General features: G+C 39.4%; 1 protein-coding gene across 2 annotated transcripts in view; it reads left to right on the forward strand.

The window, feature by feature from the left end:
* GPR19 (G protein-coupled receptor 19) overlaps positions 1–12996 on the forward strand; it is a 68024-nt gene extending 55028 nt beyond the window's left edge. The window contains exons 2-3 of one of the 2 annotated variants that reach the window (XM_036759475.1): positions 3847–4021; positions 8457–11011. In XM_036759475.1, coding sequence (XP_036615370.1) covers positions 8473–9726 — 1254 coding nt within the window. In that variant the 5' untranslated portion in view covers positions 3847–4021; positions 8457–8472 and the 3' untranslated portion in view covers positions 9727–11011. Of the gene's footprint in view, positions 1–3846; positions 4022–8456 lie in introns of both variants that reach the window. The other variant, XM_036759476.1, reaches the window with a different exon arrangement.
* Positions 12997–17226: the final 4230 nt, after the last annotated feature.

The raw sequence follows: 17226 nt of genomic DNA on the forward strand, positions 1-17226 counted from the left end.
GCCCCTTCAACATAGTTCTAAACTGTTCTCTAGGATGGTTGGGTCAGTTCACAACTCCACCAACAACGCATTAGTGTCTGGGGTGGGGGTGAGTTCTTAACCAAAAAAGATCACAAAAGATATAACAGATAATTTCAATTACTTGGAATTTAATTATCCTGGTATCCTATTTGCTATTCCTCACACAGCACTACATCTCAAATTTCCTTTCTTTTGTACTGTGACTGACCCTTCCTGGAATGCTCTCACTTCTGCCTCTTAGAATGCCAGGCTTCCTTTAAGACCCACATCTAGAATCATGTCCTCCAAGAGGCCGTTTCTCTGGTCTCTGTAGCAGCTAGCACCTTCTCTAAGCTATGGTCTGCCCGCTTTGTAGTTATCTTGTCTGCACCTATATATGTACATGTTATTTCTCCCATGAAGTCCTTTAGGGCAGAGAATGGTTTTGCTTTTTCTTTGAATCCCCACATGACTATAGTAAGCGCTTAATAAATGCTTCTTAATTGATTAAAAATCTTTCCCAGAAACAAAATTAATGCATCTGGACAAGAAGGGAAATTGTTAACTGAGAGAAAAATTTTATATCAAATACCTCTGATACGGGTTTGATATCCAAGATATGAGCAATTAATATGTATGTATTTGTGTGTGTGTGTGTGTGTGTGTGTGTGTGTGTGTGTGTGATTGCGAGAGAGAGAGAGAGAGAGAGAGAGAGAGAGAGAGAGAGAGAGAGAGAACATGAAACACAAAAGCCATTCCACAAAAGATATATGGGTCAAAGGATATGAACAAACAGTTCTCAAAAGAATTGTAAACTACTAACAATCATATGAAAGAATACTCCAAATCACTAATAATAAGAGAAATGCAAATCCAAACAACCCTGAAGATTTTTTCTTACAACCAGAAAATTGACAAAGATGACAAAAAAATGTAACAATGAGAGAGAGGTTGTGGAAAGATAGGCTCATTAGTGTATTGTTGATGGAGCTATGAATTAACATGATAATCTGGGAAAGCAATTTAGAATTATGTAAATAAAGTGATTAAAATATTCATTCCTTTTGACCCAGAGGTTCCACTATGAGGCTTATGCTTCAAGGAACATAAAAACAGCAATATAATAGACAACAAGTGTTGCAAAATTATAAAGAACAAGCTTGGCTGCAAAAAAAGAGATATGAGAAGTCACCCCTCTCCTTTCACAGTTGTGGGAAGGTGTAGAACATTACATATATTGTAAGGTTTGATGATCAATTTTGTGTTTTTTTTCCTCTTCTCTCTCTCTCTCTCTCTCTCTCTCTCTCTCTCTCTCTCTCACTTGCACAAGGCAATTGGGGTTAAGTGATTTGCCCTGGTCATTTGGGACTAAAGTGATTTGCCACACAGTAAGTGTCAAGTGTCTGAGACCAGATCCTCCAGGGCTGGTACTTTATCCACTGAGCCACCTACCTGCCCCTCTTCTTTCGCTTTAAAAAAAATCCTTTGTTTTTCATAATTTTTTTAAAAAGATGGCTCTCTGGGAAGGGGAGGAATAGAGGGGAAAATTTGGTTAGCAAAAAAGATATAAGTAAAAATTAATTAAAAAAGAAAAAACAAATTAAAACAAGTCCTAGGTTTTATCTTATATCTAGTAAATTGGCAAAGGTGATAAAAAATGACATTGGTCAATGTTATAGGGATTGTAGGGGAAATGGCCCACTCATATGCTATTGGTAGAGCTGTGAATTAGAGGAACCACTCTGGAAAGTAATTGGGAATTAAATAAAAAAGTGACTATTAATGTCCCTACATTTTGACCCAGAGTTTCCACTGGTAAGCACATATCTTAGAGAAGTCGATGATAAAAGGAAAGGTCCCATATGCAACAAAATATTTATAGCATTTTTTATAGTAACAAAGAGTTAGAAACAAAGTAGATAATCTTTGGATAATGGCTAAACAAATTGTGATACATGAATATAATAGATTATTATGTTATAAGGAATAATGAATATGACACAAAGAAGCATGGAATAGTTTATATGAACTGATACAAAATGAAGTAAACAGAAACAGAAAAAGAATATTCATGGTGATTACAGCATGTAATGCTCAGTTCTACGGAGAGAGGTAAAAACGATGCTTTCCCCTCTCTTCCCCTCATCTTCTCGCTTTCTCTCCCAGAGAGAGTGAATTCCTGTTACAGAGTTTTTCAGTTCGTTAAGGTTTTATTATACTCTATGTACAAGCATTTATTAATACCAATGCCACCTGTTTAAAGAAATAATCCTAACTGCTCCTGGCACTGTGCTTCATTATTTGAGAAGGTGATGGAAGAGAAAAGGGTCATGGAATGGCTTATTGGATAGAAAGGTAAAGGAACAGAGGAACAAGCTTCCTGGGGACCAGTTTGATGATATCGCCAGAAGATGTTGAGGGCCCTGCAGGGTCAGAAGCATGAACTGCTTATTCATGTATTGGATCTGGCCACGTTTTCCCTATGTATACCCACTCTTCCCACTAATAGTAAGCATATTTGTGGGAGAAAGAAAGAGAGGGAGGGAAGAAAGAGAGAGGAAGTGTGTGTATTCCCTAAATTTATGAGGAAAATGATCTATTGATACTTTTCTTACTGTGTTATTTCATTAAATGTCTTTGCTTTCAATTAATGATGTACTCTCACTGACTAATTTTTGTTTTTGTCATTTAATCATTTTTCAGTTGTGTCTGACTCTTCATGATCTCATTTTGGGGTTTTCTTGGCAAAGATACTGGAGTGGTTTGCCATTTCCTTCTCCAACTCATCTTACAGATGAGGAAACTAAGGCAAACAGGGTTAAGTGACTGGCCCAGGGTCACACAGCTAATAAGTGTCTGAGGCTGGATTTGAACTCAGGGATATGAGTCTTCCTGACTCCAGGTCAGGCACTCTACTGAGCTACCTACCTGCCTTTGCTGACTCATAAAGGTGTACAAGTTGATGAGAACTTCTAAGCTATGGTTTTTAGTGAGTTTGGACCCGCAGAGAATGTGAAGCTGAGGGTAGCCTAGTCTACCCTCTTTGAGTTAAGGGAGTGTCCCTAGGTGCTATATAAAGCAAAGGACCTAATATTAGCACTATCCACAAGTGGAATGGGCTGATTTAGGTGACAGTGGATTCTCCTTAACTGGAGGCCTTCAAGTTGGAGGACCAGTTTATGTTATATAGAGGTTCCCTCAAGTGTGTATGGGACTAGATGATCTCTGAGGTGTCTTACAACTCTGAGATGCCACAATTCTGTAAGAACACACATCATGAGACCCAGATGAACTACAATACAGGATATGAAGACTTGTAAATAGGAAAATGTCTAGAGAATAGAAGAGTTCTTTGGGACTAAAGATGGGAAACTGTTACTGGGTTTTCAAAAGGGGAAAGACAGTAGATTTTTCAAACTATAAGGGAAGGGGAAGGGAACAAGCATTTATTAAATTTCTACTGTGTGCCAGGCACTGTGCTAAGTGTTTTTATAAATATTATCTCATTTGATCCTCTTATTGTCCCCATTTTGCTGTTGAGTAAACTGAGACAGAGTTAAAGTGCCTTGCCCAGGATCACACAGCTAGTAAATGTCTGAGATCAGATTTGAATTTGGGTCTTCCTGACTCTAGGCCCAGCATTTTATAAGCCAGCAAGCTTAACCTTGATTCCTTACAAAATTCTAAAATGTATTTTATAAGGACAGATAGCAAACATATAGAAATGGAAGTGTTAACAAAAACCCAGTAAGTCATGTCAAACTAACTTCATTTCTCTCTCTCTCTCTCTCTCTCTCTCTCTCTCTCTCTCTCTCTCTCTCTCTCTCTCTCTCTCTCCTTAAACAGGATTACTAAATGGGAAGATCAGGAAAATTCCATAGGCACAGTATACTTGGATTTCACCATGGCATTTGATGAAGTCTTTCATGGTATCTTTGTGGATAGGATGGAAAGGTGTGAGCTAAATTATCGTATATTCTGGTGGATTTGGAATTGGTTCAGTGACTGGACTCAAAGAATGGTAATTAATGGATTCATGTCAACTTCTTTAAAGGACTCTAGTGGAATTCCATCGAACCCTGTAATTGGCCCTTTTCCATTCAATAGAGCATTTCCGTTACACAGCAGATCACATGCACATACAAAAAGGCATATGAAACTGTGAATCACTATTTCATACCACTTGCTTTTTTTTTAAGTGCCAGACTTCTCTTATTATCTGTGAATTTTTAAAAATTCAGCAGTGGTCCTTTTTGGCATCACTATTACCAACAACCCCCTTCCCCAATCACCCTTCCCAATTAAGAAGCCTAGAAAAGGAATAAAAAAAACCCTTGTAACAAATAAGTAGAGTCAAGTAAAATGTATCCACACAGTGGCCATGTCCAAAAATATATGTCTCTTTCTTCACCTTGAGTCCAACACATCTCACTCAAGAAGTGAGCAAGATGCCATCATAGGCCTTCTGGAGAAACAATTGATCATTAAACTGAGTGGAGTTCTCAAGTCTTGCAAAGATATTTTTTTCTTTACAATGTTGTTGTCTTTGTATAAATGGTTCTCCTGGTTCTGCTCATTCTGAAATCAACTCTTTCAGCATTATTCATGGTGCAATAATATTCCATTACATTCCCATACCATCAGTTGTTCAGCTATCCCACAATTGCTAGGCATCCCCTATAATGGTATTTCTTTTCCTTTCTTCTTTCCTTTTAATCCCCCCTTCAAGATCAGGAAGTATGTTTGGTTTTGACCCTTCCCTACCCTGTATTATCCTCTCTTAATGACCAATACCACCTCTTCATCTTGATTTGTTTCCTATTGAGTTTGCTGTATTGCTACACTAAATTATCTATGTGTTTGTTCAACCCTCCTTTGCCTATTTTAGATAAAAATAAGGTTCATCAGAGGGCATCTCCCCGACCATACTCCTATATTCATATACTCTTCTCCTCATGAACAGTTATGAGAAATAGCAAGTTCCAACTCCTTCCTTTCTACAATAGCAAATTCTTTAAAAATTTTTCTTTTTACTTTTTTTCCAGATCAACAAGGATTTAATTTTTTAATTCAATTTTATTTTATATTCAGGCTCTAATTCTTTCCCTCTATTCCTCTCTTACTGAGAAAACAAGAAAAAATATGTATAATGAAACAAAGCAAATTCTTGCATGGACCATATCCAAAAAAACCCAAAAACTTGAGCTTCAATCTACACTCTGAGTCCATCACTTCTCTATCTGGAGATGGGTAACATATTTCATCTTGAGTCCTCTGGACTTGTGGTTGGTCATTGTGTTTATCAGAGTTCCTAAGTCTTTCACAATTGTCTTTACAATATTGTTTTTATTCTGTAAATCGTTCTCCTGGTTCTGCTCACTTCACTTTGCATCAGTTCATACAAGTCTTTCTGTGTTATTTTAAAACCATTCCCTCCATCATTTCTTACAGTACAGTAATATTCCAACACCTTCATATACCATAACTTGTTCAGTCATTCCCCAATTGAAGGGTTTCCAATTATTTGGCACTAGAAGAAAAAGAGCTGCTATACTTTTTTTTACATATAGGTCCTTGACCTCTTTCTTTGATCACTCTGAGGTATAGACCTAGTAGTGACATGCTGAGTCAAAGGATATGCACAGTTTTATAGCCCTTTGGGCTCAATTAACAGCTAATTAATAGCTTTGGGAACATAATTCCAAACTGCTTTTCAGAATGGTTGGACTAGTTTATAGTTCTACCAACAGTGCATTAATAAACTTACTTTCCTACATCCCCTTTAGCACTTGTCATTTTCCTTTTTTTGCTAACTTACCCAATCTTGTGGAGATGAGGTGATAACCCCAGAAATTGTTTTAATTTGCATTTTTTAAATTATCAGCAGTTTAGAGCATTTTTTTCATATAGCTGTTAATAGCTTGAATTTCTTCCCCTGAAAACTGTCTGTTCATATCCCTTGATTATTTATCAGTTGCAAAATGTAGATCCCTTTTAATGTCTTGTCTCTTTCCCCTCTTAAACTCTGAACAGAACCAATTCATCCCCTGGTCCTCTGTTTTTCCTTTTTGATTCCCTTAATTACTTTTAAATTCATTAGACTCTGAAGAGACACTTGTTTCTTCTCTCCTTTTAGTCTTACATCATCATCCAGCCCAGGGTGGGGAACCTGCAGCCTCGAGGCCACACGTGGCCCTCTAGGTCCTCAAGTGTGGCCCTTTGACTGAATCCAAACTTCATAGAACAAATCCCCTTAATAAAAAGATTTGTTCTATAAAACTTGGACTCAGTCAAAAGGCCACACTCAAGGACCTAGAAGGTCACATGTGGCCTCCAGACTGCAAATTCCCCACCCCTGATCCAGCCCCTTCCAATTTCCCATATAAATATATCTTTCTAGGTTTATGCTGATCCCCAGAACTTCCAAGGCCCCCCACCATGGATTTACAATGACCATGGGACTTGGGTGGGAGGAGTTCCCTTGCTGACTCCAGGTCAAGAGCCCTTCAATCTACATGTGACTTTGGCCAGTCTCTAGACATATTGGGAAGCTACACACTTCTTTGCTTTTATGAGTACTAGCTTTACTGATAACCACCTTTCCTAATATCTGTGGGCTTCTGGCTAAATTTTTGTTTTGCCCCTAGAATGGAAGAAATAATTTACTGTTGTTTCTCATTGGATTTCTTGATCATTATTTAGCGTGAATTTCAGATTTTTGAGTATGTATGTGGGAGCCTTGTGGTCTGCCTCTATCAAGGCAGCCATCCTGGCAGGAAGTCTTTTATTATCTCCATTTTATAGATGAAGAAACTGAGATTCAGAGACGTTAAGTCACTCGCACATGGTCACATAACTGGTAAACAATAGAGGCAAGATTTGAGTCCAGGCCCAACTCTATCCATCTTCCAGACTGCCTCTCAGGATGTCCCAGAAAGTTTGATCAATAATTAAGGAATGTGTAGCCTAGAAATGAAACTATTTAGAGGAAGGATATTAAACATATATTAAACATCTGAAGGGCTGTCATTTGGATTAGGTACCACAATGGTTTTCCTTGAACCCAGAGAACTGGGGCTAGCAGGAATTGACTGAAGAAGAGAGGCAGGTTTGGGCTTGATGAAAATCTTCTTAATAGGTTTGTTAAGAAATGAGACAGATTGCCTTGGTAGTGTCATCATTGCTGGAGGTCTTCAAGCAGACAATAAATGATCACCTGTCAGGTTACTGTCAAGAGCAGACCTGTTCATTTTTTAATTGGACTAGATGGTTTCTATAATCCCTTTTACCTCTTAGACTCTAGAGTTTTATGATAAGTGACCCAATCCTTCTCTGTGAGAAAACACACACACATCCACACCCCATACTATATTTTATGCTTTACACAGTATAGTATTATTTTTCCCTTCAAAATAATGCCATTAGTCAGTATGCATGGTATTGGTCTCTATTTACTCATGGACTTCAGTGGACTTTTGGGTCCACTGAAAAATGTATCAAGACCTGATCCTGACATTGAAGGCCTTTGATAATTTGGCCCCAATCTACCCTCCAATTCAATTCAAGAAACATTTATTGAATGGCCTACTATATACAAGGCATTGATGGGCACTGGAGGATACAAAAACACTAGCTAGTCCTTCCCTCAAGCAGCTTACATTTTATTTGCATTCTAGCATTCCAACTTTATTTTATCTATTTTCTTTCACATACTCAATATAGCAGCCAGACTGTGAGCATCTCATATCTAGAATACTCCAACCATTAAGGACATCATGCTTTTTGCTTGCCAGATGCTCTGGTTGCTCTTGCATTTTCCCAAAGTGACATTTGCATAATTCCATCTGCCTGACTTTTCTCTTTTTGCCACTGCAATGCTTCCATGTTAGGACATTCAAGAATGTTACACATACTTACTCAGAATTCCTGCATTTTCTGAAATCATGAAAATACCCTCACTACATAGCCAGTTTATTTTTGTTTTTATTTTTTGCTCTCTGACCCCAAAATTTCAATGAAAAGGAAACAAGAAGAAATTCCAAAGAGTAGAGCTACTGGCATCTCTTAGGAACCTTTTCCTCTGTCACTAGTCAAGGTATCACCCTCATGATATCATTGCTCTTCTTCAAGAATGAAGGATGAATGACAGCTTCAGGCAGGGAAAGTGGCCTACATGTGAGGGAACACGTGTTCAGGACAGCTAAGAAAGCTCTTAAGGCACTGAGTATTGGAGACCAGAGAAGGTTCTTAATGTTCACTCTCAAGCGGAAGAAGTTTCTCCAATATACTTGTCATTTTCAGCCCAAAGTCAGCCTAGCAAGCAACCAACATAAAGTGTTGTTACTCATGGTGTTATGGCAGCCAACCGAACTATTTTATTACTGTAGATTGCTATCATTAGTAGTCAAGACATATGTCTCTATTTTAACAACAGCCTTCTTTCTTCTCTTATTCAGAGTTGAGGGAGAAAGAATGGACATGGGTCTTGGTCATGCAGCGGATGTCAGCAAACTTCCTCTGGTTATCCCAACAGTCCTGGTGCCACTTCAGAACGATAGCCACCCTAAGACGTCTATGCCTCTGATAGGTCGTGATATGACAGAATTACACAAGGAACACAAACTGGAAAGAAACGACACCAATTTAGCATATGAACCGATGCCGGGAGAGATCGCCACAGTCAGCGTGATTTTTGGGATTCTGTGGTTGTTTTCTGTCTTTGGAAATGCCCTGGTTTGCTTGGTCATCCATAGGAGCAGGAGGACTCAGTCCACTACCAACTACTTCGTGGTTTCATTAGCATGTGCTGACCTCCTCATCAGTGTGGCCAGTGCTCCTTTTGTCCTACTGCAGTTTACATCTGGTAGGTGGACCCTGGGCAATGTCATGTGTAAACTAGTAAGATACTCTCAACACCTTACACCAGGGGTGCAAATCTATGTGCTCCTTTCCATCTGTATAGACAGGTTCTATACCATAGTCTACCCTCTGAGCTTCAAGGTATCCAGAGAAAAAGCCAAGAAAATGATTGCAGCATCTTGGATCTTTAACGCAGCCTTTATGTCCCCTGCATTCTTTTTCTATGGCTCCAGTTGGGATCATCATTGTAATTTTTTCCTCCCATATTCTTGGGATGGGACCATCTACAGTATTATTCACTTTCTGGTCGGTTTTGTGATTCCATCCTTCTTCATCATCATTTTCTACCAAAAGGTCATCAAATATATTTGGAGGATAGGCATTGACAGTCGAACAGTGAAGAGGACAATGAACATTGTTCCAAGGACAAAAGTGAAAACTATCAAAATGTTCCTGATGTTGAATCTAATATTTTTGCTCTCCTGGCTTCCTTTTCATGTGGTCCAGCTGTGGCATCCCCATGAAAGAGACTATAGGAAAAGTTCCTTGGTTTTCACAGTAATCACTTGGATATCATTCAGCTCTTCAGCCTCCAAGCCTACCTTATATTCCATTTATAATGTCAACTTCAGGAGAGGAATGAAGGAGACTTTTTGTATGTCCTCAATGAAATGCTACCGAAGCAATGCCTACACTATTACAACCAGTTCAAGAGTGGCCAAAAAAAATTACGTTGGCATTTCAGATATCCCTGTCACAACCAAAACTGTAACCAAAGACTCAATATATGATTCGTTTGACAGGGAAGCCAAGGGGAAAAAGCTTGCTTGGCCCATTAATTCAAATCCACCAAATACTTTTGTCTAATTCCTCTCCATTCTTTTGATAACTATTATGCACCAAATAGACTAAAAAGCTTTACAACTTCGGGAATGGATGGATATTTACTTTTTTGCATACACATTTTAGGGGGAAATGTTTTATTTTGTTAAGATGCATTGATTTAACTGTCATATAGTATTTTTTAATAATTCTAGTTACTTCCTAGTTTTTGAGGTTCATTTACCTTGGAATTTATGTTGACTGCATTTTATGGATAGGAAGTAGGTTGTATTGGACATAGTCCATTAACAGTTTAAAAAAAAACCCATAAAGCTAGCCAAGGCCGTATGGTACACATAAAGATACTTTTTATAAGTGCTACTTTTCTTTTCTATAGAAGTGTTTGGCAACTCTAGGGCTTCCATCACATGGTTTAGTTTTCGCTTTTCATAGGTTTGACTTCTATGAGATAACCCCAGGTTAATGTTGTTTACTTGCCTTATGAAACCAGCATTCTTCCAGATACTCCCATTTGGATCCACAATGGGAATCATGGATGACTTTGCAGGACAGCATGTGCCCTTATTCAGTGATCAGTTTTGACTCTAGATTCTGATCTACTCCTTACTTTCTGATTCTTTCTTATCTAAGGCAAAGTGAAGCCCTAACAGCTTTAGCAATCAGTAATTTCTTCCCATTTGTTTCTAATCTAGGTTGCATTTGCAGCTTTCATTTCCTTTTTCTGATTTAAATGTTATTGACGCAAATTAGCAGGTGCATGTGCTGTGCCCAGAAAATGCCAAGGTGGGAGTGGCAGATGACTTTTCCCTTTATTTGGTGGTTCATAATGAGACTGTGTGCTTCCCTTATCCCCACCCCTCCTCACCATCCCAACAATGATATGAGACCTTTCTTCCCAAGTCCCCAAGGCCCCAGAACAGAAAGCATCTTCCCAGCCAAGCTCATTTCCATCTCCTCACTTCTCAGGTCACACTGCCATACATTCTTCAGACCTAGGCTATCCTGTGACTTTTACAAGCCTGTATTCTTGAGCCTCTATCTCTGGTGTCCATCTTTCTTCTCTCCCCATCCACCCAACTTGTTTTCAGTTAAAAAATAGAGGGCTCATAATAAATCCTTGCATGTTTATCAAATATCCCCACTTTTCGACTGTGGCCTTGGTTTGCTGCTTTCACCTTAGCTTCAATTGTAATTGAGTAATGGGTGTGGTGCCAGCAGGTACTAAATAAGACCCACAGGCCATCAGCAAACCACAGTCTCCAATATCATGGGGCTTTATGGTAGAGTTGCTTCTTGGTCTTTGCTCAGCACACACACACACACACACACACACACACACACACACACACACACACACACAACTTCCCAAAGAAAACACAGTATGCCTCTTTTTGCCTGTTTTTCTTATTGCCTATTAGTAGGCAATTGGGTTAGTGAGTGAACACTTTTCATCTTCACCTCTAGAAAGCTGCTGCCCCAATATCTCTGAAATCCCCTCACCTTAAAGATAGTGTGGAACAGGAGAGTAGAGATGAAGGGAAAGAAGGGGTTTGTAATGGCAGCAACAACATTTTTTTCTGGCACTTTTTGCCCAGCAGAACTGACCTTAGAAGAGCAATCACTTGCCTCCATTAACAAGTTCCAAAGCTGACAAAGACATTCTATGTGCCCATTCACTTTTTTGCTCCCAAACTCTTCTGGGTTTCTGTGGTCTCTTATTTCAGACTCTTCTCAAACTATTGCCTCTCAGTCATAAAGCTGAATAAACAGGCAGTGCAGCACATTTGGATGAAAATTTGGACAAATTCCCAAAACTTCAAAGAACAACATTCAATCTCCTATTTGCCTAGCAACAGCCAAGAATTAAAAACATGAGCAGCTGGGAGGTGGGTGTTTTTTATTCATCTTCATTAGGTAGCTAAGAAAACTGCAGCCTGATCCCCAAGATCTCACATACACTTGACCTGTCACTGCCATGCATGCTATCATCCTGTACTTCTCCACCATTTCATATTTAGACTCCTGGAAAGAGTTATCCGTATTATTGTTTCCATTCCCACACCTACCCACATCTCGGCCCAGAGTCTCAGTACCTTCTGTTAAATCAAATGGCCCTTTCTCAGTCATCATCTTATCTGACCTCTCAGCAGGGCTGTCAGATCCCCGCTTCCCCAGGATATTCCTCTTTTCCTCTGGAGTACTGCCTTCTCTGGTTCTCCTCCCACCAGTTCTGACCACTCCTTCTTAGTATCTTTGGATAGATCATCATCCATATCCCACTCTCTGTCCTCTCTTTTATATGTCTCCTGGAGCTCTTCTAAGCAAACATGATTTTTATTATCTCCTGTGTGCAGAAGATTCAAATCTGTATTTCCAGCCCAAATTTCCCACCTGAACTCTAGTCCCACTTGCTAACTGTTAGACATCTCCACTTGGATGTCCCATCAGCATCTCATCTTATAGCATGTCCAAAATAGAACTCCTCCCCTTAACCCGACCTCCCTCCACTTTCCTATGTCTTTAGAGGATACCACCATCCTTCCAGGCACACAGGTTCACAACCTCAGAGTCTTCCCTGACCCCTCCTTAACTCCCTACATCTAATCAGTTGGCCAAGTCTTTTTCCTCTATCTGTATAACATTTCTTGCATCTATGCCCTCCCTTCCATTAAGAAGACCACTATTCAAGGCTGTCATCACCTCTAACAGACTATTGCCATATTGCCATAGCTTCTGAATTGGTCTTCTTCTTTACAATCTACTGTCCATACAACTGCCAAATTGATATTCCAAGACATGCGTTTGACCATGGCATTCCTTTGCTAAAGAACTTCCATAACTTTGGCATCCAAGACAGAAATTCCTATGTCTGTCATCTGAAGTCATCCATAATCTGACTCCCCTTTTCTAGACTGATTTCATAGTACTCCCCTTTGTGCATGCTACATTCCAGATCTCTGACCTTCGTGCCTTTGCACAGGCTTGTTCCCCTTGCCTGGAATGTACTATTTCCTCCCCTCCACCTAGTAGAATCCCTAGCTCCCTTCAAGGCTCAGCTCAGATTGAGCTCTTGTGTTGACACTTAACCTTCTCTTCTTCTCTCCTTCCTACCATGTTAGTGAGCTCTCCCTTCTCAATTCTCCTTGCACTAAATTTATCTGTTTATATGTTGAGTTCCCCAGTAGAATGTAAGCTCCTTGAGGGCAGGAACTGTTTCATTTTTATTTTTGTATCTCCAGTGCCTATCAAAGTGCCATGCACACAGTAGGCATTTAATAAATGTTTGTTGAATTGAATTCAATTGACTATGTAGAGTGATAAAGAGTCTACAAAGGGGATGACCTGTATTATATTGGGATAGAGCAACAAGAAGTCATTTGGAAATAACATTCTTGCCCAGCACACAGATGCCCACAGATTGCCTTACACATCATTTATGTTTTTGTTCCTTTCTTCAATTATGTGTAAAATGAGAAATTTGGGCCACAACATTTCTTAAGTTCTTTCCCCTTCTAACATGCTATTGTTTCTATTTTCCACCCCACCCCCCCATATAAGGAGAAAGTCACACACCAATTGAAATGGTCTTTGATTTTTCCCTTTCCCAGGTATCATGCAGTGGGGACATGAGCTATTTCCAGCTGCAAAACAGCCTCAGTTCCATTACAGGTGTATGTTTTCTTATGTATCCACTGCTTTACTCAGGTTGGCAAGAAGGGAAAAATGATGCCCTGTCCCAAAATCCTTCCTAAGAAAGAACAGCTCTATATGGGGGTCATTCTACAAAGGCATAACCAGTGGCCACATATATTTTACAATCATTCAGCTGATTACCCTGCTGTACTTTAGCAATGCTCAGCTCTTCTGTAGGAAGCAACATAGCTAAGAAATTATTCACCACTTTGACTTGATCTAAAGAAGAGACATAGACAATTCGAACTGGAAGGATCAGTTCCCTCATTTAACAGATGGGGAAACAGAGTCAGAGAGATGAAGGAATTTGCACAAGACAAAGTTGAGACTAGAACTTAGGGGTACAGGCTGCTATGCCCTTGCAATCTGGAAAATCCACATAAAATTTTTTGGCCCTCCATTCCAGAAAAGAAGTCTGAATTTTTTTTCTTTTATGGGTGTTTATAGTACCTTATTGTAAAATTTGCGTTAAGTATAGTATTTTACGCATTTCTGAGTTTCTAAACTTTTTCTGTGTCATCTGCTGGCCTTCATGTGCGTGTTTTCTGTGGTTTCCACAAAACTCCCCCAAAATTCCCATTTACAGTAATTTCTTATGCTGAACCATGATATATTGAAACCAAAATGTGGAAAGTCACAATGTGGAAGGGATAACTGTACTTTACACTAGACTGTGGAGGTTTTTACTCATATCCTGCCTTATAGATGTGTCCTTTTTTTACTTATTTTACTGGTTTCTCTTAAAAATCATTCAACTATGTGACCATGGGCAAGTCTCACTTTGCCCTTCTATGCCTCAATTTCTTCATCATGAAAGAGACATAATAATGGCATCTACCTCTCAATGAGTTTGTAAGGATTAGATGAAAGAATATTTGTAAAGCACTTAGCAAATTTTAAAGTGCTGTGTAAATACTATTAACTTTGATAATTTACTTAATTTATTCTGTTTTATTAGAAAACTAACAGTATTAGGGATTAGGTACTTTAGTTCAGACCACACAAGACTGATCAAAATTCAAACAGCCTTTTTCTATTGGTTTTGCAGAATCACCAGTTGTGCCTAGAAAGTAGGTATGATCCAGCTATGCATAATACTTGGCACATCAGTGGTGTCCAGGAAGTACCAGATTTATCAACAACAAAGCAGTGAGAACTACTTAAAAAACTTCTGTGTATTAAGAATTCACTGCAAATATAATTAGTGAATCAATGTGCTAGAAAAATAAAATATCTCCACTTTGAGGGAAATTCCAAAACAATTTCCTCCGCAGACTGGAAGTGACTACTCAAAATATTGTGGTAAACCAATATCTTACCAGAGCCAAAAAAAAATTCCTATTGGGGCTGCCAAATGTACAATGCCACCATGAACTCTTACCTGTGCCTCTGCTACTCTTTCACATTTCTAGCCTCCCATTCAGAGGTGAGACTAGGGACAGGAAAATGGGCAACTACCCAGAGTGAATACAATCATGTACAACAAGGAACACTTTTTAATATTATGTTTTATAGATGCTGTAATGATTGGAAATTATTCCCTATGTGGGATGCAACTACTTATTTTGTGGTTAATTGAGTCAAATGCGTATCTGCGACCCAGAAGCAAAACTTTGGGGTTTACAGGAACCACATTCATGGGGAGGAAGGGTCTGTTCCCCTGAGAATAATAGAAATTGACTCATGTCTAGTCCTACACATTCAAAGGAAAGGTCCTTCATCTCCCAAGCCAACATAGAGGCCAACAAATGAATCCCAAGAGGCTTAGCCAAGGAGTTCCTCATTGTTCTGCTTTTCTTTGGATCACTTGGTTCCCTCTCGTCTTGGCTCCTAAGGTTCCCTAGAAGGGCATGCACGAGCTTCCCTCAAGGGACCAAACTCCGCCTTCCAAGTAAAGCCTCTTTTCTCTCAACGTCTCTCTCAGCTTCCTTCATCTATCTCTGTTCTCTGTCTTAAAATTCATGCCCAGGTTTATCATGGGGCCATGAAGCTATGTTTCATCCTTGATATGGTATCAATGGGCCAAAAAGCGTTGGAAGGTAAGGCAAGTTTTGACTTTGTCAAGGAGCCATCGTTGGTGCCAGAACAAAGGCCCTGTTAATCTTTTTAACACAGGATTAACCTTGATAACTGGTTAAGGAGATCCAAAGGAGATTTAAGGAACCCTTACCCATCTACTCCTAGTAATAGCTAAAGTCCCAAAGTCTCTAATGAATAGTAATACATAGAAGTATGAGTTTCAGACCTTGCCTGGAATATTCAAATGCCTTGTTCTGACTTTTATCCCACCCCACCTTTATTTTTCTCTCTTTAACACTTTCTGTTGTTCAGTTGTTTTCAGTCGTGTCTGACTCTTTGAATCCATTTGGGGATTTCTTAGCAAAAATACTAGACTGTTTTGCCATTTCCTTCTCTAGTTTATTTTACAGATGAGGAAACTAAGGCAAACAGGGTTAGGTGACTTGCCCAAGGTCAGACAGCTAGTAAGTATCTGAGATCAGATTTGAACTCCAGGCCCTGCACTCTATCCAATGATCACCTAGCTGTCCAACCAACCCTATCCAAAAATAAGAGAGTCAGAAAACCCGACTTTGAATCCTCATTCTGCTGTGTGACCTAAGGCAGGTCATTTAAATTTTCTGGGTCTCCATTTCTTCATTTATAACATAAAAAGTTTGGGTAAATAACTTCCACTGTCTCTGCTAGATCTGTATTATGATTCAGTGAACTTCTTAAAAGCAAAGGTATCCAGAGTTCCCCCCACAAAGAAAAGTTTCTATTCAAACTAAAACAAAAGGGAAGAGGCAAGAGGACACATTAAACTTCCATGAGGCAGGATTATCACTTGATTTTCTCCTGATGCTCCTCAGGAGTTTTAGTCCCTACATATGGAACATATCAAATTCAATTTAATTAAATTCAACATATATTTAATAAAGGACAGCTAGGTGGTACAGTGGATAGAGTGTCCTACCTGGAGTCAGGAAGACTCATCTTCATGAGGTCAAATCCAGCTTAAGACACTTTCTAGCTGTGTGACCCTGGGCAAGTCACTGAACCCTGTTTGCCTCAGTTTCCTCATCTGTAAAATGAGCCAGAGAAGGAAAATGGCAAACCACTCCAGTATTTCTGCCAAGAAAACCCCAAATGGAATCACAAGGAGTCACGCCCAACTGAAACGATTGAACAACAATATTTAATATGGACCTACTGTGTGCAAGTACTAGAAATACAAAGACAAATATAGTTCCCAGCATGAAAGTGTTTACATGCTTAGCACAGTCAGACCTCACATTAGTACACAGTAAACGCTTCATAAATGTTTCTTAACTGACTATATTCTGCTGAAAGAATAAAATATGGTCACAAATCAGTATGCTACATGGAACACTGAAGAGGGAGAAACTGCTACATCTCCCCTCTCCACCCCTACCCCACCTTGTAACATTCCAATCCTCCCTCTGCACTCTCTCTTCCATGCCTGGAGTGTATTCCCTCCACACTCCTACTTTGTAAATCTGTAACAGATTTTGTAGCACAGTTCCAGGACCACATCCTACACAAGGTTTTTCCAAATCTCCCCCCCCCCATTAGTGCTCCTGCTCTCAAAATTACTTTGTATTACTTTATGTCTCTTTGGCATTTGCCACATACACATTGTATTCCAACCTCCACCCCCAACCCCACCCCAAAAGAATATAGGCTCCTTTAAAAAAAAGAACATAGGCTTCTTGAAGGCAGGTATTGTTTCATTCATCTTTGTGTCAGGGATTAGAGAACACACCATGAAGCACATGAAATGCTGAGCTCTCCTGGTCGCTTGTACTCAGG

This window comes from Trichosurus vulpecula, chromosome 5 (assembly GCF_011100635.1).
Source record: "Trichosurus vulpecula isolate mTriVul1 chromosome 5, mTriVul1.pri, whole genome shotgun sequence".
Lineage (NCBI taxonomy): Eukaryota > Metazoa > Chordata > Mammalia > Diprotodontia > Phalangeridae > Trichosurus > Trichosurus vulpecula.